Here is a 23,511-nt window from a genome sequence, read left to right on the forward strand (position 1 = left end):
TTTAACATGCTGGATATTGATTGGGGAATCCCTAATGCAGGGTCTTCTAGAAATAGGGAGACCCTGGATTCTCTACAAAGAGTACTGTTCCAGCGGTTGGTAATGGAACCCACGTGGGATAGGGTCATACTGGAATTCCTTAGTCTGTTATTGAGAAAGACATGGGGAAAGCCACTGCTTGCCCTGTATCAGTAGCATGGAATATTGCTACACCTTGGGTTTTGGCCAGGTACTAGTGACCTGGATTGGCCACTGTGAGAACGGGCTACTGGGCTTGATGCACCATTGGTATGAGCCCATAAGGATATTCTTATGTTGCTGGCGTCTCCACAACCTGCTTTAGTAACTAGCTGCTTGTCTTAAAACTGGGCCACATTAAGCAGCCCCTCCTGAAGTTTTCATCACAAATAGCTGTTGCAACATCTTTCCTAAATTTGGTAGACATAATTCAATTTTTTAAGATAAGATTTTTTTTTTTTTTTTTGTCAATTTCAAGCTTTCTGTAGACCTGGCTTACAATACATAGAAGTAGAACTGCAAGAAATGAAAATTCAATACAAATGGGGTAACAGTACATCAGATATAAAAACATGAAACATCCCAGATACAAGGCAACTTTGGACTCATACTCTGCCACAAACTCCCCAAGCAAAGCTAAAGACCAAAACAAATTCTATCCTCTCTTCCCCCAAAAAAGATGCTCTCCCAAAAACAGCAGTTCTACCTTACTGACTGTATTTCCTACTCCAACAATTTAAACAGTCATACCTGAGTAAAAATATTGTGCGTTTGGCTTAAAATCCATCTTGAGTCTGCATCTGGTGCGACTAGAAGTTTGAGTGTTCCAATATAAACATCAGAACAAAGAGTCCAAAAATGAGGATCATGTAAACTGTAAACCCCTTGTAACTGCTGCACCTAGAATACAAATAGCACACATTTCAAACCAAATAGAGAAGGAGCTAAGAATGTGCTTCGTGTTTGTGACTGCACCGATATACACTCGAGTTTGTCTTTGATCGGGACTTGAATCTTTTACATTGTTGAATGTTGCATTGTTCAAGTATATACGAGATAGCCATACAGACCCCTGATGCAGGCTTTCAACTGAAACACTGACAGTGTCGGGTCTTTGTGAATAAAGAATTGGTCCCAGTTCTTGAGGCCTTTGTACTGTTTTTAGACAGCACTCCTTCCTCGTTCAGCCAACTGCAGTCAAAGGTTATGGTGTTGGTTCGTTGAAGGGCCTAAAAGCATTTGTGCATGCCTCAGGCCTTGAGCACCAGCCCAACAGCGTTGCTTTTGACTGCTGTCAGCTGAACAAGGAAGGAGTGCTGCCACCTGGCCCAAGAACACAATGAAGCCTCCACAGTCCCAGAATGTTCCTGCCACAAATCCTTCTGGGTTCACAGCTCTGCCTCTGGCTGCCTTGATGTTACTGGCCCAGGGCATAACAGCTAAAGGAGGAAGAATCTGCTTTCAGTTGAAGCTGGTAACTACAGGGAGGTGCATGGAGGAAAAAATGTCCATCGGATGAGATGGACACTTAAATGTAACCCCCTCCCCACACACACACACTAGTTTGTATTCCAGTTAACAGTTTCCCTTTTTTGGTGGGGGAAACTTTTCTCTGTTTATACTCTGATCTGTTTATATTAGAGTATATATGGTAACCCTAGTTCTCTTTAAACGGTGGAAGTTCTTTTTAAAAAATGTGACATTCCCATTAACAAATCTTTACAGACTAAAACCATCATAACCATCAACATTTTGTAAAAGCAAATTATGTAGTAAGACACATTAAAAAAATAAAGAAAAATAAATATGAGGTTCTCAGAATATAATTTTCATTTAAAATCCCAAATATTTGTGAAGCAATATAGTACTGCATGAGATTCTCTCTGAAATGTTAACACTGTCTTTATTACACTATGGAAGAGGCATGCACTAGAAGTAGATTTTAAATCAGGAGAAATGAGTGTCACGGACTCTAGGCGTCAAGAGCGTTTTGGCATCCTGGACCATGGGATGATTTTTCAAGGGCAGCTGAGCAGGGATGGTATACATCTATCAAAGAAGGGAAGAAGTGCCTTCAGCGACAGGCTGGCTAAGCTACTGAAGAGGGCTTTAAACTAGAAGTGATGGGGCAAGGTGATCAAAGCCCCCAGATGAGTAATGCTTGAAGTATGAGAAACAAGATTCTGGATCTAGAAACTGATGGAAGAAGATGAGATGGATATAGTGGGATCACAGAGACATGGTTCACGGAGAACAATGACTGGGATGTAGTTATACTGGGCTATAATCTGTTCAGGAAAGACAGGGTAGGAAGAAAAAGAGGGGGGAGTAGCGTTATATGTTAAAGATCATATTAAAGCTACACAATTTCAGGATCTGCAAGGCATGGAAGAGGCACTTTAGATCAATTTGGAAAGAGGGAATGGTGTGATATAAAGGCCTCCTTCACAGATGGAAGAAGTGGACAGAGATTTAATAGTAGACATTCAGAATATATCTAAAAAAGGGGATGTTTTACTGATAGGTGATTTTAACATGCTGGATATTGACTGGGGAATCCCTATTGCGGGGTCTTCTAGAAATAGGGAGATCCTGGATTCTCTACAAAGAGAACTGTTCCAGTAGTTGATAATGGAACCCACGCGGGATAGGGTCATACTGGACTTAGTGCTCACAAATGGGGAAAGTGTTTCTGATGTTACAGTGGGTGATCATCTGGCATCCAGTGATCACTGCATAGTATGGTTTAATATTAAGACTGGTATAGAGAGGGCTCATTCAAATGTAAAGGTTCTAGACCTTTTAAAAAGCTACCTTTGAATGGATAGGGGTTACGTCAAGAAATTGCTGTCTGGTTGGGAACGTCTGAAAGGAGTAGAAATGCAGTGGGCAAAACTGAAAGGAGTTTATTGTAAGGGCGACAAACCTTTTTGTGAGGCAAGTAAGTAAGAGGAAAAGAAGGCTGCTTTGGTTCTCAAAAGTAATAGCTGAATAGCTGAGAAGTTAAGGAATAAGAGGTCAGCTTTCATAAACTACAAAAGATCGGAGAAAGAGGAAGACGGGCAAAAATATCTGGAAATGTTAAGAGAACCTGGTTGAGTAGTCAAGAAAGAAAAGGAAGAAAAAATAGCAGACACGGTATAACAGGGAGACAAGACTTTTTTTTTTTTTTTAGATATTTCAGTGATAGGAAGAAGTGTGAACGTGGCTTTGTGAGAATCAAAAGTGAAGGAGAGGAATGTATAGAAGCTGATAAAGAAAAGGCTAAATTGCTTAACAAATATTTCTATTCTGTGTTCACATCTGATGCGCCGGGAGCAGGACTGCAGAAGACAAACGCGAATAGGGATGGAGGAGTGGTAGACCTGATCGATTTTCAGAGGGTTGTGTTCATGAGGAGCTAGCTAAATTAAAGGTAGACAAAGCAATGGGCCAGATGGTGTACACCTGAGGGTGCTAAAGGAACTTAGGGAAGTTTTGGTGGCTCCACTGACTGACCTTTTTAATTCTTCTCTAGAGTCGGGAGGACTGGAAAAGGGTGAATGTGGTCCCTCTAAACAAAGATGGAAGAAGTAGGGAATTAGTCTTGAAAGTCTGGCTGCTGTGGTAAGCAAATTAATGGAAACGCTTTTAAAACGGAGAATGGTGAAGTTTATTTATGTTTATTATATTTATTTATATACCACCTATCAAGGTTTCTAAGTGGTTTACATTCAGGTATTTAATCATTTGTCCCTATCTGTTCCAGCGGACTCACAATCTATCTAAAGTTTCGGGAATCCGGTGGATTACAGGACCAGAGACAAACATGGATTCACTAGAGGTAGGTCTTGTCAAACAAATCTGATCAATTTCTTTGCTCAGTGACCAGAGAATTGGATAGAGGGAGTGCGCTTGATGTGGTTTATTTCGTTTTTAGCAAAACTTTTGACAATATTCCACACAGACATCTAATAAATAAACTGAGTGCCCTCAGGATGGGCCCCAAAGTGACAGGCTGGCTCAAGAACTGGTTGAGTGGAAGAGACAGAGGTTAGTGGTCAATGGTGATCACTTTGAGGAAAGGGATGTTACCAGTGGTGTGCTTCAAGATTCTGCTCTTGAGCCTGTTCTTTTTCACATTTTATAAACGATATTGCTGAAGGGCTGTCAGGTAAGATTTGCCTCTTTGCGGATGATACCAAAATCTGCAAGAGTAGATACCCTGGATGGGGTGAATAACATGAAAAAAGACCTAGGGAAGCTTGAAGAATGATCTGAAATTTGGCAGCTAAACTTTAATGCTAAGAAATGCAAGGTCATGAATTTGGGCTGCAAAAACCCAAAGGAATAGTACAGTTTAGGGGATGAAGAACTTATGTGCACAACAGAAGAGCGGGACTTGGGTGTAATTGTAGGTGATGATATTAAGGTGGCCAATCAGGTTGAAAAGGTGACAGCAAAAGCTATAGGATGCTAGGGTGCATAGAAAGAGGTATGGCCAGTAGGAAAAAGGAGGTAATGATGTCCCTATATAAGACTTTGGTGAGACCTCATTTAAAATATTGTGTATAATTCTGGAGGCCCACCTTCAAAAAGATGGGAGTCGGTTCAGAGGAAGGCTACTAAAATGGTGTGTGGTCTTCATCATAAGGTGTATGGGGACAGACTTAAAGATCTCAATCTGTATACTTTGGAGGAAAGGCAGGAGAAAGGAGATATGATAAGAGACATTTAAATACCTATGTGGTATAAATGCGCATTTGAAAGGAAGCTCTGGAATAAGAGGGCATAAGATGAAGTTAAGAGGTGATAGGCTCAGGAGTAATCTAAGGAAATACTTTTTTTTACAGAAAGGGTGGTAGATGTGTGGAACAGTTTCCCAGAGGAAGTAGTGGAGACAGACTGTATCTGAATTCAAGAAGGCATGGGATAGGCAAGTGGGATCTCTTAGAGAGAAGAAGAGATAATGGTTACTGCGGATGGGCAGACTAGATGGGCTATTTGGCCTTTATCTGCCATCATGCTATCTCCATGTGCCCCGAGGATCCTCTTGTTCAGCAATTTTCCATGAAGCACATGCTCTCAGGAGACTTACTTGCTAAAATAGCAAATTATTACTGCAGAATTACCAAACAATAGAATCAATGCAAAATCAGAGCATGGACCTGAACTGAGTTCATGAACCTTCTTCAATCGATCAAAGTAATTCAAGCCCACATTTAAAGGATGTTTTCCACTTAGCCATATATATACTGGATAATTCTCACAAATACAAAATGGGAAAGGAATAAATTACCTGATGAAGCATGGTAATAGTTATGCAAATATTCCAGTATGCCATTATTTTTCCAAAATTTAGGATGTCATTTACTAATGGTTAGCACACACTAGCCAATAATAAAATGACTGCCTTTATGTTTAGGGGACATTCCCCTCATCTGCATCAGGCTTTTAATTTTTTTTTAATTCAGTACTTTGGCGAGAGAAATGCTTTAGCTGCAGCAGCGAATTGACACTTGTAAGCACTGATGGATTTAATCTAGAAATCCTAGTGATAAGGACCTGCTACAGGTAGCTTGAATGGCGCTCAATGTAAAATTACATGAGAATACTATGAGATCCCAACAACACTATAAATATAAATTTTATAGATACGGTAATTGTACAGGTAAATTATTGGCATGATTAGTACACCCCTAGTTAGGCCCTCATCTTTATAAAGGTCTTCTACGTCACCAGATGTTCACCAACAGTGAGCAGTTGGTAACATTGTTTTATAATTACTTTAAAGAGCTTTATGCACAGAAACCCACTGCTGTCAGTGGGTTAACATTGTACCTTAGTGCAACACATTTGCCTCACTTATCAGAGGTAGATACTCACCTTCTTCATCAGCCTATTACAGTGCTTGAGCTTAGAGAGGCCATTAAGAGGTTTCCATTGCAGAAAACGCCTGACCCCGAATGCCTCTCTGCTGAATTTTACAAAATTTTGCAGGACCACATAATTTTACCCCTGGAGGCTTATTTTGCTCAAGTGGTGGCTACAGGGTGATTTCCTATTCATGCTAATTGTTCTTTTATAGTGCTTATCCCTAAACCAGATAAGAACCCGACATCTATGGACTCTTACAGGCCAATTTCATTAATAAAACTTTGAACTTAAATTGTTGGCCAAAATATTAGCTATGCGCCTGTCCTCCCTTTTGCCTGGGTTGATACATCCTGACCAAGTTGAATTTGTCCAGGGCAGGCAAGCGGTATGGAATATTAGGAATGTTATGGCCTCAGTATCACTCATGATATTCCAGATTTGTTAATAAGCCTTGACACCCTTAAGGCCTTTGATTGTGCAGCTTGGGAATATTTATTTTCCATTTTGGAAAAATTTGGTATGGGTGGTCCCTTTCTTAATATGGTTAAAACTCTCCACACTATGCTACTCTCAGCAGTATTGGTCAATGGACAGGTGTCTGATTATTTTTTGTTGGAAAGGGGTACGTGCCAGGATTGCCCCCTTTTTGTTTATTCTTTCATTGGAACCTTTGTTGATGAAACTTAGGGAGGATGAAAATATAGTGGGCCTGTGGGTAGAGGTTCGTTGTATGGCTTTTGCTGATGACCTTCTGCTCCCGACCCAGCCACGGGCATCCTTACAGAGGGCCCTACAGTTGACAGAGCACTGTGGAAGGGAGTCATGTCTGGAATTAAATTTGGATAAGTCTGAGACCATGCCTTTCAGTGGGTATAACTATGAAGATTAGGTGACACCTTTTCCTCTTAAACAAGTAACTTACCAACTTAAATATCTAGGGGTCCACATTACTAATGATATAAAGAAAGCATATTCTGAAAACTTTCATATACTGTTGAAAAATATCCACAGGATATTTTGACCCTTTGGACTAGTCCACCTCTGACTTTAAGGGGTCTTATAGCTTTGTTTAAAAGGGTATTGTTTCCCAAATGGTTATTTGTGATGCAGACCTTTCCAATGTATATGACAAACATGGATTTAGCAACTTTTTATAAGATCTTAAGAAAGTTTCTTTGGAACAATAAGAAGCCAAGTCTCCCTGACACAGATGTTTTTGCCTGTGAAACAGGGAGGTTTGGCCCTCCCTGAACTGCATAGATGGGATCGTTTGGTTGCAGGAAAACAAGCTCAGGGCTCCCAATGATTCTGCATTATAGTAAGTTGTATAATTTCTATTATGATATTATAACTTAATAATAATAAAAATGTAATGTATATTGTGTATAAAACTGCCCTACGAACCTGTCCCAAATCCTTCCCCCCCACCCACCTGTCCCTGGAAAAATTTGCTTCTGTAAAAGCAGTCCTTGGTGTCAAAAAGTTTGGTGGACCACTGCCATACATTCATGATGTTGGAACTCTCAGGGTATGGGTTTGAGGGGGTTGGGAGCAGGGGTTATTTTTTCAGTTTTGGGACACATTCCTTTAAGCTTCCGTAAAGAAACAACGTGCATAGCTTTACATTGTCTATTGATGTTGGTTCTTTGTATCTCTCTGTATCTCTTTTATGGTATTTGCTATTGGAAAATTAATAAAAATTATAATATTAAAAAAATTTAGTATTTCAGAGTACTTAATGTTTTCATCTGTTTAATCTTTAAACAAAACTCAAACACTCTCTTCTACCACAACACTTACCCTTTGATAGCACTGAGGCAGAGCATAGTCCAGTGATGGAGGAGTTCGCTGCATCAGTACTCCAATCGATTGTCTTAGGAGTGGAACAACACTAAAATAAAAAATAAACTGTTGACATATTATAAAAATAGAAAGTTGTTCCAGGTTAAATACAACCAATAAAAGAAAGATTAAGCTCTTATTTTGACAATATTGTGTACAACTCTGGAGACCGCACCTTCAAAAAGATATAAAAAGGATGGAGTCGGTTCAGAGGAAGGCTACTAAAATGGTGCGTGGTCTTTGTCATAACGTGTATGGGGACAGACAAAGTTCTCAATCTGTATACTTTGGAGGAAAGGTGGGAGAGGGGAGATATGATAGAGACGTTTAAATACCTATGTAATATAAATGTGCATGAGTCGAGTCTCTTTCATTTGAAAGGAAAGTCTGCAATGAGAGGGCATAGGATGAAGTTAATAGGTGACAGGCTCTGGAGTAATCTAAGGAAATATTTTTTTACAGAAAGGGTGGTAGATGTGTGGATCAGTTTCCCGGTAGAGACAGAGAATGTGTCCGATTTCTAGAAAGCCTGAGATAGGCACATGGGATCTCTTAGAGAGAGGAAGAGATAATGGTTACTGCAGATGGACCGACTGGATGGGCTATATGGCCTTTATCTGCCATCATGTTTCTATGTTTCAGGGTCTGCTGTCTTATAAGGCCTTGGGCTGACAGTCTGCAACACTTGCCATTAGATCATCTAGACTCTTGCCAAATAGCATCTGCCCCTGAAAGGGGAACCTGCTCAATGTGGCTTTAGAGGCAAATCTCCTGCCCACTGTCTGATACAGAGTATCCATCAGATTATAGCTTTACAGAGTGTCCCCTATATAATTCACCCCAGATAGAAGCATTTGGGGATCCTCATTATTTTTATTTTAGTTATTTATTTATTTATTTATATACCACTTACAGTATATCCTAAGTGGTTTTACATTCAGGTATTTTATCACATTTCCCTATCTATCCTGGCGGACTCAAACTATCTAGTGTACCTGGGCCAATGAGGGGATTAAGTAACTTGCCCAGGGTCACAAGGAGCAGCAAGGGATTTGAACCCACAACCTCAGGGTGCTGAGGCTGTAGCTCTAACCACTGCACCATACAGCAGGTGCATTGCCAGGGGAAGGTACCCTTTCAAGAGCCCTTTGAAGGTGCATTAGCCAAGCATAGAAGGCACAGGGGCTGCAGAGTCCAGGACAGGTAGAGGGTCCCTGCCGGGGTCTACAAGACCCCCAGTACAAGACTTCACTCCAGATTTTGTAAGCTTTATGTGGAATACCTATTTAAACTGGTCCTCTGTTTGCAGAACACAAGAGGCAGTGGCACAGGGGAGTTTCCCTCAGCATTCGCCCTGACCAGTCAAGGACATACACTTGAACCAGGAGGTTCAGTCTGACAGACTGTAAAGATGGACAGTCCAAATCCATGCCACTTTTGTCCCAGGATGAAGTTTCATTGGCAAAGTCTGGTTCTTTGCATGAGAGTGACAGTCAAGAAGCGACAGTGACCCTGGATCAGGGAGAAGACCCCCCATGGAGCACCGACTCTTCGAAGCCTCGCGCTCTCAGGCATTATTTCCACCTCACTGAGAGAAGTGAAACTGGAAGTTCCTCCAGTTCCCTTGTCTCATTGCTCAGTTATGAGCAGCTCTGTTGCTATAGCCACATGCTTTCCCTTGCATACAAACATCACAAAGCTGGTCACGGACCAATAGGAGTCTCCAGAGGGGATCCTATGGGTGGCTAAGTCTATGGCCAAGCTTTACCTGATGGTTTTGAATCTTCAGCAACTGTTTGTTCAATCGAAGGTGGATTTGCTGGTAGCGCAACTCACCAAATGCATGTCACTGCCTAGTGAAGGAAGTATGATGCTAGAAGATTCTCAGGAACGTAGAGTGGACTTGCTCCTAAAGAGGAAATTTGAAGCCTTGGTCCAAGGGATTAAGGCAACAGCCATGACTTTCTTTGTGGCACATGCTTACCATACCACACCTGACTGGCTCGAGCCTCAGACCTGGTCTTCAGGCTGCCGGTCAGACCTAGGTTGGACTGAACCTCAACCCCTGGAAAACCTCATTGTGAAGAAGGAAGGAACATGCAGCCAGCCCATTTATATATTTATTAACAGTGGTATTAATCCTGGCCGAGCCAAGGAACTAAAAAGTCTGTGGACAAGCTTCTGAATAAATCAGGGATGTGAGCAGCTTCAGAGGGGATGGCCTATGAGCTTCAAAAATATAAAAGCAGGCTCGTTAGCTAGGTGTCTGAGGGCTGATCCTACTAGCAGCAGACTTCCACAACACGAGTCTGCATCTTTTTCCAGGCAGAGGTTCTAAGAAGTGGGAACCTCTGGACACCAAGCCTCCAATCGGACACTTATAAAAAATACTCAAAAATAATAAAACTTCAGAGCAAAGTGGAAACACTTCTGAGCAACTTCCTTGCAGAAAACAAACTGGGGGGGGGGGGGCAGGAGCAGCTCCCTGGGAAGGAGGTGCAGTTGAAAAAGATGATTGACAGTTTTCTGCAAGCTATTTGCAGGTTTAGATGCAAATAGCATAACAAAACACCGCCGTGAAACTAATTCACAAAGCAAAAAAATACGACCACGTTACTCCGCTGTTAGTTAAATCTCATTGGCTTCCTATAAGCCATCGATTCACCTTTAAATTATTGCTTTTGGTGTTCAAAGCTTTAAATTACAATGAACCCCAATTCATTAACAGATGGCTTATCCCTTATAGTACGACACGCTCACTTCGTTCATCCTCAACTAATCTTCTTACAGTTCCATCTATTAAAATGATAGGAACCAGAAGACAGGATATGTTCTCAGTTAATGCCCCTCAATCATGGAATCTTCTACCCCAACACATCAGAGAACTAAAAGACCTAACTCAGTTTAAAAAAATGCTAAAAACTTTTCTTTTCAAAGATGCGTATGGTTATTATGAGTAGTAAAAATTGACAATCTTATATACATTTTCGGTTTTTTTCTTTTTTAAAAAAACAGCCACCTCTTACCCACCTTTTGTTTTTCCCTTTTATGTTTCTTCTTCTCTTCTATCAAAATTGTAACTATTTCCCTATTTAGCCTCACATGTCTTGTATGTTTTACCCTCACATTATTGTGAATTTAGGTTTTTGATTATTTTGTAAAGTATGTTTCATGTCTACACAACAAATTTGTTTTTATGTCATTTTTAACATTGTACTTGTTTCATTTATTAATACATGTTATTTTTATTGTACATCGCCTAGTAAATTATATAGGCGATTCATCAAGACTTAATAAACTTGAAACTTGAAACTTGAAAACATATAGTTCAGGACCACTAGACACATTGCACTAGAAATGTTAATTATGTTTTCTTATTCTCACATCTTCAACAGTCAACAGAATTGAATACCATATATACCATACTCTAACAACCCAAATGATTAATGTTATCAATGCATGCCTCAAATTTTTCCATTTGGTGTCATGCATCTCTTTTTACACTGTGGAACACAAGTTAAAAGTGACAAGTGTTAATGAAATCCAGGGGTATTTTAAATGCACTGGGCATGACAGCAAAGATTTAAAGGGTCTGACAAGCAAAAGAAAAAGTTTGAAAACAAACTAGACACGAGAATGTGCCTGAAGGAAACAGTTGTTTCTGGCATGCCAAAAGTTATAAATTGTTATTTAATGGGATTCAATATCCCTCTTTTTCAGCTAAGCCCAAAGTGTACTTCAGCAACATAAAATCTAGAAGAAACACAGTTAGAATTTGGATATCTTTAGCATACACATATGCTATAAGTTTAAGCGACTGTACAGGACCTAGTAGAGGAGGTAAAAAATGTTAAATAGAACAGGGCCTAATATAGAACCCTACAATACTTCACAAGTGAATGGATATGGATCAGATTTTGTGTTTCAAAGTACAGTGTATGTTCTACTAAAAAGATATAATGTAAGCCCTTCTAACATGCTACCAGAGATATCTTGCAGCCTCTGAAGAAATAGTCAGTGGTCTTACCAAGTCAAAGTCAGCTTAACGGTTAAGCAATAACTGAATAACCATTTTTATCTTGGATCAAGATGGTTCTGGATGTAAGTTGTAAGTCCCACCAATGCACTTACTGTGTTATATACCTTAAACCAAATTGATTAGGGTGCCTTGCATTCCTTTGCTCAAGAAAGCTGTTAAGTTATAATGCAGGAACTTGTTTAACTTTGTCTTGAATACCTGGAGAGTGTTTTCCCCTATGACAGACTCCGGAAAAGTGTTCCAGTTTTCTTTTTTTTTTTTTTTCATTCTTTTAATAATTTTTCTAATACAGCAATCTCACTAAATTAGATAATCAACATTGAATATAATTCACCATCTTAATAAACTAATAGAAATAATGCAAATTATCCATCCTACTACTACTGAAGTAATCCTGCTTCACTGCAGCACATAATCATCATTAAATATGATTCACAGTCTTAATATATTAATAAAAATAATACAACTTATTTATCTACTATTACAGCAAACCTATCCCTTACCTCCCCCACCTCCCTCCCAGGAGACCTGGATCCCCAATCTATCAAAATAAGACAATATATTCTTTCGTTAAACTTCTTTTTCTATTTGAATATAGCTCTCCCATATATCATTAAACTTTGTCCATTGTTTTGTTAATAGGGCCGATAATCTAAATTTCTCGCAGACTATTCCCAGGCGTTCCCTCATATCTCTTAATGTAGGTACATCTCGCACTCGTCATTGCTGAGCCAATGTCAATCTAGCTGCTATAAATGCCAAGTCCAGGAGTTTAGATTGGGAAGATGTTAAACATTCTATTTTTATTCCCAATAGTGCCCTTTTGGCATTCAATTTAAGTGGGGTTTGAATTAATTTACTCACATAACCAAATACTTGTTCCCAAAACCTCTGTACCCTCTGACATTCCCACCACATATGAAAAAAATGTATCTCTTCTGCCACATCCTTTCCAGCAAGTAGCATCACTGCTTAATACATTTGCTAATTAAAACCAGAATAATGTACCAACGTGTTAAAAGTTTAATAGCATTCTCCACTAAAGTGGCAGCTCTAGCTATCTGGAAAAGATGTGATACAATTACCCCCCATTCATCTATGGACCATTCTTTCCCCAGATATTTTTCCCATGCTTTCATGTATGATGTTTTAATTGCTTTATCTTCATTTATAATTTTATATAACCAAGAAATACACCCTTTTGCTACTGGTTCCCCTAATTCTTTTTCAAATTCTTTTTTCTTTAAAATTCCATATACAATTTTTTTTATCTGTAAATAAGGGAAAAGGATCTCTCCCTTCTAATTGTATATCTATAAAAGCTTTTACCTCCCCTTCTTCAATTAATTGGCCAAAACATCTTAGCCCTTTTGCCTCCCACTTCTTAAAAATTCCCCCCTCCCTTCCTGGTATGAAATCTCACGTAAATAATATAGGGGAAAAGAAAATACCTCTATTTCTACCTAAACATTTTTTCCTCACACTTTTGCACATAGCTAAAGAGCATTTGCTAAAAGGATTTTTTATATTTATTAAGTCTTTTTCTTCTACCCAGCATTCTAGTTTTCTACCACTCTCTGGGTGAAGAACTTCCTTAGTTCGTACAGAATCTATCCCCTTTCAATTTTAGAGAGTGCCCTCTCGTTCTCCCTACCTTGGAGAGGGTGAACAACCTGTCCTTATCTACTAAGTCTATTCCCTTCAGTACCTTGAATGTTTTGATCATGTCCCCTCTCAATCTCCTCTGTTCGAGGGAGAAAAGGCCCAGTTTCTCTAATCTTTCACTGTACGGCAACGCCTCCAGCCCCTTAACCATCTTAGTCGCTCTTCTCTGGACCTTTTCGAGTAGTACTGTGTCCTTCTTCATGTATAGCAACCAGTGCTGGACGCAGTACTCCAGGTGAGGGTGCACCACGGACCGTACAGCGGCATGATAACCTTCTCAGATCTGTTCGTGATCCCCTTCTTTATCATTCCGTTCACTCTTTTTGCCGCCGCCAAACAGAATGCTAGGAATGATAAAGAAGGGGATCACGAACAAATCGGAGAAGGTTATCATGCTGCTGTACTGGGTCATGGTGCGCTCTCACCTGGATGGTAGAGGTTCATGAGTCGCAGTTGTGAGATGAATAGAATTCAGGGTTTTTGCTATTACAGTGGGGGAATAAACCCATTAAGCATCTAGTATCAGATGATGCATGTACAGAAGAGTCAATAACTGCCTGTGGTGAAGACATAGACAAAGATGATTGTAATTTATTAATCTCCTCAAAGTAGTAATATGCTAATCCTCAAACTGTACAGATGAAGAATCTTAAGGCTCTTAATTGTATTTGGAGCTTTTCCTCGGAGTAGGTATTTGCCAGATTTTTATATTATGTTGTTGAGTATCTTTGGTCTTGTGCCATTTATGTTCCAAATAGTGAAGTTAGCCTTTAAGCAGGAGTAGCTTATCACTGGCCCACTCTAGGAGAAGCCCACTTATTAGATATCATATCAAAGGCGAGATCCTACTTGGAGCCTGTTCATCAAAGGGTAAATCTGAGAGAGAGTCTAATGACAACGTAACATCTTGCACAAAAGCATTATAAGTTAAATTTCCGAGGTCTCTGGTACATTCCCCTTTGGTCTTTCAGGTATTTTAGAGCTGGGTGTGCATATGCAGGAAAACTCTACTAAATAATGGCAAATGGAAGAATTAGATCAACTATGACTACTAGGAAGTAAGAGGCTGAAAAATACAGCATCAAGTACAAGTCCTGCGATATTCATAGGAGTTTTTATCAACTTACTAAGGAAAACATCCTAAGGGAAAACTCCTGCGGTGTGCCACAGGGCTCCCCCCTGTCCCCCACTTTGTTCAATGTCTACCTCGCCTCCCTAGGAAACCTCCTGCAAAGCCTCAAGCTCAAATTTTTTATCTACGCAGATGACATTACCATAGTCATCCTGCTAACCAGTTTCACGCAAGAACTCCTCACCTCCCTTGCAAGCATACTCAGTCAAATAGAACACTGGATGCTATCCTACAGACTAAAACTAAACCCAGACAAAACAAAATTCTTCCTAACAACCCCCAAAGACAAAATCAAAGACACCACAATTCAAGTAAAAGGATCCATTTTCCCCCTCGAACAAACCTTAAAAATACTGGGAGTCACACTGGACAAACATCTATCCCTTGAGAAACACACTGATATCACAGTCAGAAAAAGTATCTTGGTGCTATGGAAACTCCGCACCATAAAAAAATACTTTGACGACACTTCATTCCGCCTGCTCAGGGAGTTAAGGGAAGTCCTGGCAGAACCATTATCTGTTCTTTTCAATCTTTCCCTAAGCACAGGAAGGGTCCCCTTGGACTGGAAAACCGCCAACGTAATCCCACTCCACAAAAAGGGCTGCAGGACAGAAACAGCAAACTACAGACCAGTGAGTCTCACGTCTATAGTGTGTAAACTCATGGAAACACTGATCAAACAGAATATTGACACAATCCTAGACGAAGAAAAACTGCGTGATCCACACCAACACGGGTTCACCCAAGGTAGATCCTGCCAATCTAATCTGATTAGCTTTTTTGACTGGGTTACTAGACAACTGGATGCAGGAGAGTCACTGGACGTAGTGTATTTGGACTTCAGTAAAGCATTTGATAGCGTCCCTCATCGAAGATTACTGAACAAGCTAAAATCGATAGGATTAGGAGACACTCTAACTACATGGGTTGGGGATTGGCTGAGCGGCAGACATCAGAGGGTAGTGGTGAATGGTACTCCATCTGAAGCATCGGACGTGATAAGTGGAGTGCCGCAGGGCTCGGTCCTGGGTCCGATTCTATTCAACTTATTCATAAGAGATATGACGCAAGGACTTAGGGGAAAGGTATCGCTGTTCGCTGACGACGCCAAACTTTGCAACGTAGTAGGCAGAAGCTTATTACCTGATAATATGACACACGATCTACTGCTGCTGGAACAATGGTCAACTACTTGGCAGCTTGGCTTCAATGCTAAAAAATGCAAGGTAATGCACCTGGGAAAGAGTAACCCACGTAGAACTTATGTACTAAATGGTGAGACCTTGGTTAGGACCACAGCGGAACGCGACCTAGGAGTGATCATTAGCGAGGACATGAAGGTTGCCAATCAAGTGGAGAAGGCTTCCTCCAGGGCAAGACAAATGATGGGGTGTATACGCAGAGGTTTCGTCAGCAGGAGACCTGAAGTTGTGATGCCGTTGTACAGAGCCATGGTGAGGCCTCACTTAGAGTACTGCGTTCAGTTTTGGAGACCTCACTACCGAAAGGACGTGCTGAGAATCGAGTCGGTGCAGCGAACAGCCACCAGGATGGTCTTGGGGCTCAAGGATCTCACGTATGAAGAAAGACTAAAGAAATTGCGACTGTACTCACTTGAGGAAAGAAGAGAACGGGGAGATATGATTGAAACGTATAAGTATATCACGGGATGCATCGAGTCAGAAGATGATATCTTCCGGCTCATGGGACCCTCGACCACCAGAGGGCATCCGCTGAAAATCAGGGGAGGGAAGTTTCGTGGCGACTTCAGGAAGTATTTCTTCACCGAGAGAGTTGTGGATCATTGGAACAGACTCCCACTCCAGGTGATAAAGGCCAGCAGCGTGACGGATTTTAAGAGAAAATGGGATACTCACGTGGGATCTTTAAGTGAGTAAACTCAGGGGGGGGATACATGGAATGGGCAGACTTGGTGGGCTATAGCCCTTTTCTGCCGCTTTTTTTCTATGTTTCTATGTTTCTAATCCTCCATCCTTAGCATACTGGACTACTGCAATATCATTTACTTGAGCTCCACAAAGAAAACCAAAGACTAAGGATAATCCAGAACACCGCTGTTCGCCTCATATTCGGCCTGAAAAAATGGGAACACATCACCCCTTTCTACCACAAACTCCACTGGCTACCACTAGAATCCAGAATCCTGTTCAAATTCGCCTGCTTTTGTTACAAAACAGTATTTGGTTTATCCCCAAGCTAGATCTCCCCTCACTTCACCCTGAACCACAACATTAAGAACTCCTGCAGAACTCAACTCTTCGCCTTCCCCTCCCTAAAACTATGCCACTCAAAAAAATTCCTTGACAAAACCTTCGCCTTCCAGGCCGCCAAGCTAAACCCATGGCTAGCCCAAATGGTCCTCAAGGCCCCCAACTATCTCGGCTTTAGAAAATTACTCAAAACCCACCTATTCCAAGACCAGGACCCTTAATGCCCCTTTATTAACCTCCACCTCTCCCCCCCCGAACTATCTCCCCCTCCTGACACATCCTCCCCCACTTCTACTTCGTTGTTCACAACTTTGATCAATTTGGTATGGAACCACTTGTAACTTTGTCTAATTGATGTGAACCGCCTAGAACTCTTCTGGGTATGGCGGTATACAAAAATAAAGTTATTATTATTATTATTATTATATTATTATTAAGTAAGGATAATGTCATTAGTAAAAAGGTGCGGTGTCATTTTCCAGACGTAGATTAAAGTCTCCAAGAATGACTGGATGAGAATGTTCAAGGGTGCATTGCAGTACTAAAAATTGGAAGTCCACAATACTGAAGAAGGGCTGTCCTTTTCATGTGGAAACAGGGCACGGGTACTGTTGCAGTCTTGTGGACCAATATTTATTGTATACCTCGACTGTGGTAGTAGCAGAAAAATTAACATTCTGGATATGAAGCATTAGGGGTTTGCAGCTTGTCTGGTTCCAGAAAAAGCTCTTGCTTGAACTGCGTCTAGAATGACACCTATGAATGAAATCTTGTTTGATGGATAAGTAATGACTTCTCAAAGTTGATGATAAATCCTAGTTTAATCTGAGTGTTAGAACTAGATTCTGTGAGGAAGATGCCCAAAGCCAGCCATCAAAGTATGGAAAAACTCTAGATGACACCACCTGTGTTACACAAGCATCCGCCACTACAAAGCATTTTGTGAAAGTGAGGGCCAAAGGACTTTGTACTGATAATGGTCAATAAGCAGAAGGAACTCAAGGTATTTCCTGTAAACTACATAGATTGCAATCCAGTTTATTCAGCCAATTTCCCTTCAAGATAGGAAGATTGGAGGGAAGAATGATCATTTTGAATGTTACTTATGGAGGAATAGATTGAGATATCTTAGATCTAATATTCTGACATGAGCCCCTTGACTTCTCAGGAATGAGGAAGTACCTGGAGTCCTGTAGAAGCCTAGCTTTCTTTCCTAGAATGGAACTGGCTCTGTGCTGCACTGCCAGGGAAGCTGGACATCTTCCTGAAGCAGGTGGTTATAGAATCAAGGCAAGTGAAATTCTGTAACATGACATGTTTCTCTCTCCTCTCCCCTCCCACGATGGATGCAGTACTTTCCCACATTCTCCCCTGCCCTCCCCCGGTCCATGAAATCTGAAGATCTTCAGCAGCAAGAATAGCATGGAGTAACACAATTCCTGGGATGACTGAAAAAAGGTTGAGAACTGCTGCTTTAATATCATCACCAGTATGTCCCCCAAGGAGAAAAAAAAAGTTGCATTAATGCAGGTTAGGAAAAAAATTTTGCATAGAGAACTACCCAAAAATCTGATTGAGAAGCCTGATATTTCCACAAAGCTCATTTAGAAATCCAGAATTTAGACATGGGCATCAAACTCCCCAAATGAGTTTGTTTTATTTATTAATCAGATCCCACTATTCATCAGTTATTTATTTATTTAAAAATTTCTAGTCTGCCTATCAGCTAGGCGGATTACAGGTTCACATACATAACGTAACAAGATATACTTAGAAATGTACAAATTTGAACATCTATGCACAATTGAAAATCATGTAACATATCAGTGCCCCAGTTAAAATTTGGTCCTTGTGAAAGAGCTACCAACATCTTATTTGTGGAAAGCTCTAACAAATAGATGGGTTTTTAACAGTTTTTTAAAGGATCTAAATTCAGAACACAACCTCAATGAACTCTTCATTGCATTCCACAGCCTCGGCCCAACCACCAAGATCGCTGCCATCCAGGTCTTTTTATAGTGCACATCATGAGTTTGTTCAAGGGACAGTCTCATTGCAGTTTGCGTTTTGGCATATATCTTCTCAGTGCCTTCCTGTAGAGCAGGGGTGTCAAATGTCGGTTCTCGAGGGCTGCAATCCAGTCGGGTTTTCAGGATTTCCCCAATGAATATGCATGAGATCTATTAGCATACAATGAAAGCAGTGCATGCATAGATCTCATGCATATTCATTGGGGAAATCCTGAAAACCCAACTGGATTGCGGCCCTCGAGGACCGACATTTGACACCCCTGCTGTAGAGTATATGATGTATTATGGTCAAAATTTTATACTCAGTATGGTACTCCATGGCCAACCAATGTAATTGCTTCAGCATTGGAGATATATGCTCATAGCGAGATACCCCTCTGATCATCCTTGCTGCGGTATTTTGTACAACTTGTAGAGCATTACAGAAATCGCATTGCAGAAATCTAGTTTAGTAATGACAAGACTTTGGATTGCTACTTGAAAGTATAGTATTGATAACATTGGCTTCACCCTACAGAGTATTCTCAACTGTAGAAACACATACACTTAACATTCAGAATGTGATTTTCCATCGATAAGTGATTATCTAAGTAAATACCTAGTTGACAATTTTAAATCCTGTAATTTTATCTCCTTCAATTGCAATAACCACTCATCATTGCCTATGAATATAATGTTAAATTTGCAAAAAACAGAAATTAACATGTTGTTGTCCATCCATTTCCCGATCTTATTCATACAATTTGTCAACTTACTTTGCACATAATCAATTCCTTTTTCAATCGGAAAAAAAAAATCCAGATATCTGCATAAATTCTGCACACAGTTCAAAGTAATAAACTTATCTTACAACAAAAAAAGCTCAGCTGCAGCATTATACAACTTCTGATTTTTGAAAAAAAAAAAACCAACAAAAACACACTAAATTTCATGGCAGAAGAACAGACAGGACAATGATAAAATATAAGCAAAGGAAAGGGAAAATTCTGCAAAATTCTTAAAAAGAACTGGGTTCTGGGGTCTCATCCAAGCCTAAACACACACATGAAAATGGTTAGGCTTGCTGTGACCATCTGTTTATTTTCCAAAAGGAAAATAACTTGGTCTTCTGGCTCAATGGAAAAGTATCAGCATTTTGTAAGGTGAATGAGGTTTCCATCTCACCCACAACTGAAGTTTCATATCTGCCAGATAATTTCAGTCAAACTATGTAATATGGAAACAGATTTCTCAGCCAAAAAATAGAGAAACACAAGCACAGCTCTATAAAACAAAGAAAAGGCAAAGCATTTCACCACAGCTGGTGCTAAATCATTCAAATGACTGTGTTAAAGAACAGATCTGAAGTTCTGTTTGAGAAATACTTCTATGAGCACATTTTTCAACTTTCTTTTTAATTACAGTTCAATATTTATAACATCTAATAAAATCCATCTAGTTACAGGACACAACATATTACAAATCATTGTATACCCTTAAGAAAAAACAAACCTTATTTTACCAGTCCACAATAAGAACTCAAGCTTGAGGAATGTGCCCTTCCAATGGTTTTAATAGGAGCTGCCTTTGGAGATCTCCAACACTGGTTCATGTATCTTACAAAGCTTTGCAATATTTAAGTAAAACATTCCCTCCAAACCTCTAGCATGGAATGCTGCTGCTACTATTATCTGAGTTTCTGTCAGGTACTTGTGTCCTAGATTGGTAACTCTTGGTGGCAGGTCTGGCCCAGTATGGCTATTTTTATATTCTTATATTCTCTTTGGAGAGCACAAACTGAGGTCCTAAATTCTCCTAGAAAAAAGATTAGGAGAGCCATCCATATCTGAAACAAGTACATGCAACTTATTACAATTCTATGACGAATTCTGTGGGCACAAGCCAACCAAGACATGAGACATAAAAGTAAGAGAGCAATATGACACTTTGGGGTAATTATTAAAATGCAGTAAAGGCTGGGCATTTACCAAACCTTAATTTCCCTTGAGAGTACGGTAACTTGCAATATCTCAACCTCACAAACTGAACTATTCATACTACCTAGGAGCAGTAGGCTGCAAAGCAGAAGCCCCCAGTTTTCAAGTTCCACATCTTAAAGGAGAAATGCATCAGTTTGCTTCCATACCCAATGTCCGCCCCCATCCCCTCTAAAATTTGATCCCTCTCCTGTAGCTTCCCTCACCAGGCTTACCCTCAGTATTCTCTGGGATTCAGTGAGGTCACATCAGTTGCACCTATCCCTGCCGGATGGACACCAGCAACCCCTAACAGTACTGTAGTGGTATTACTGCTAGGGGTCAAGCTGCCATAAAAAGACAAAAACGCCCTTATATGGCTACTTGACGAGTCAATCATGAGACTATCAGTAGGGATTTTGAATCTGGCACCAGCAGGGGCAGAAACCTAGCATATCTGACACCCGAGGCCCATTATTTTTGACACTCCCCCCCAATCTGTATGAAAAACATGATTTTTAGTAACAATCCACATGTCGCTTAAGAGTGTACCTAGGAAAAGGCAGCATCTTACATACTGCAGTGAGCATTACATCAATAAACCCATTGTAAAACTAAACAAGCCAGACTAGTACAGATCAATCCTACACAGTCAATCCTAACAGAAAACCATGTCTTTCGAACACACAGAACACAGAAAACACCTTCGCGTAGTATGGAATATGTAATCACAAACTAACCTCTCCCCCTTTTACAAAACTGTAGTGTGGTTTTTAGCCACGGTGGTAACAGCTCAAACGCTCATAGAATTCTGAGTGTTGGAGTTGTTACTCCACGGCCGGTGCTAAAAAAACACTCTACAGTTTTGTAAAAGGGGGTATAAAATAGAAATACGTAGACAAAGGTTAAACTGGATCACCAAGAAGCTGGACTCTGCATACGATGCAACACCACAGAAACAGTGACGCATGTCCCCTAAAGCAAAAAATTAAATAAATAGAAAATGTTTTTCTACCTTTGTATTCTCTGATTTATGCTTTCCTCATCTTCTTGTCACTCTGTTCCTTTCATCCACTTTCATCCTTCTATACTATATGGCATCTTCTCTCTTTCTATGCCACTTCCAGAAACTGTATGCCTCCCCCTTTCATCTCTCCCTTCACCCCCCATTGGTCTGATATCCATTTTCTTCACTTTCCTCCTCCAATGGTCTGGCATCTCTCTCCTCTCCTTCCCTTCCCTCTCCCACACCATGGTCTGGCATTTCACTCTCTCCTCCCCCTTCCCCTCCACTTCCATCAGCATCTGCCCCATTTATTTCCCTCCAACCCAATTCCATCCAGTATCCTTCCCATGTCTCTTTCCCTGCACACCAATCCATCAGAATCTGCCCCCTTTATCTCCCTCCACCACCCTTCCATGTTCCTTTCTCTCTCCCTCCAAACCAATGCTATGAAAGGTCTCGCGATAATTGCAGCTGCTGGCTTTGCTCAAAAAAAGTGACATCGGAGGGGGTGGACCGGCAGATGTGGGGAGTTTCTGCAAGGTCCCGTGATGACTGTGTCTGCCAGTCCGTCTCCCTCTGACATCACTTACTTTTTTCGAGCAGAGCCAGCAGATGTAGTCATAGCGGGAACTTGCTGCACCTCCCCATGGCTGTCGACTCTGCACCAGAACAAGTACATCGGAGGGAGTGGACCAGCAGCTGTGCTGAGGTGCAAGTCCCTTGGCAGAGTAGGGCGGGAGGTTCCGGACCTGGACAGTTATGCACCCCCTAGGGCGTGCACCCAGGGCGGTCCGGTCCGGTCCAGCACCCCCACCCACCCCCTCCCCATGGTATGCTACTAGGAGTTTTTTTAATTTTTCTTTCAATACATTTTATTGTATACCGCTGTGAACAGTTGTATGCTATGGCGGTATATCAAATTTTAATAAACAATATTTTATTTCAAGATGGCATCTGGCTAGGCTGTGGTGCCGTTTGCCCTTTTTTTGCTTTGAATAAAAGGATGCAAAAAGAACAAAAATAAAACAGTCTTGTTATTTTGGGTTGTTTTTGTCTGCTTTTAACCTGGTCTGAATTGGATAAAAGCCTTTGATCATTATTCTTTTTTAACAGGTCCTTCCCTTGTTTGGCCACTAATGGAAAACCTTCCAGTCTACCTGCTACTGTGTTGGTGTCCATTGGAGGCTTGCTGTTGACAGCTGCATAACAGATTGCAGGCTCTGCCCTTCACGCTGGGGCAGAGTTTGCTTCGGCATCGGCCCACTGGTCCAATCCAATGTCGGAGGATCTGGTGTTGCGGTGAAGGCTGGTTGATGGTGATGCCAGTGAAGAGACTGCTGTTTCTCTTCGGGCCATTGATTTGGTCTGCAGCCGATCGCCATGGTGGCCTCGGCCTGGAGCTGCCTCCTATGTCAGTTTGGTGTCCAATTCATTGATTTAACAGCCTTGCCCAGAATGGAGATGGATGTGGTGCTCTATTGGATTGGACTGAAGCTTTAACTTTTTACAGACTGGAATTTATTTTTAGTTATTTTATGTTTAATTTTTGCCCGTTTTCTTTTATTTTCTATTTGATAGTTTTACATTCATATTTACATATTATATATTTCACACTCTTTCTCTCTCAGGCACTTTAGTTTAGATTGTGAGCCCATTTGAGACAGAGAGGGAAGTTTAATGTGCCTTTAATACAATATATACAAATTGTGATCCATTTAGGTTTTACGCGGAATA

General features: G+C 40.7%; 1 protein-coding gene across 1 annotated transcript in view; it reads right to left on the bottom strand.

The window, feature by feature from the left end:
* SLC30A7 (solute carrier family 30 member 7) overlaps positions 1 to 23,511 on the bottom strand; it is a 76,223-nt gene that overhangs the window by 858 nt on the left and 51,854 nt on the right. Inside the window, 2 exon segments of the mRNA XM_033916825.1 lie at positions 769 to 918; positions 7,675 to 7,765. Of these exon segments, the coding sequence (XP_033772716.1) occupies positions 769 to 918; positions 7,675 to 7,765 (241 nt within the window).

This window comes from Geotrypetes seraphini, chromosome 12 (genome assembly GCF_902459505.1).
Source record: "Geotrypetes seraphini chromosome 12, aGeoSer1.1, whole genome shotgun sequence".
Lineage (NCBI taxonomy): Eukaryota > Metazoa > Chordata > Amphibia > Gymnophiona > Dermophiidae > Geotrypetes > Geotrypetes seraphini.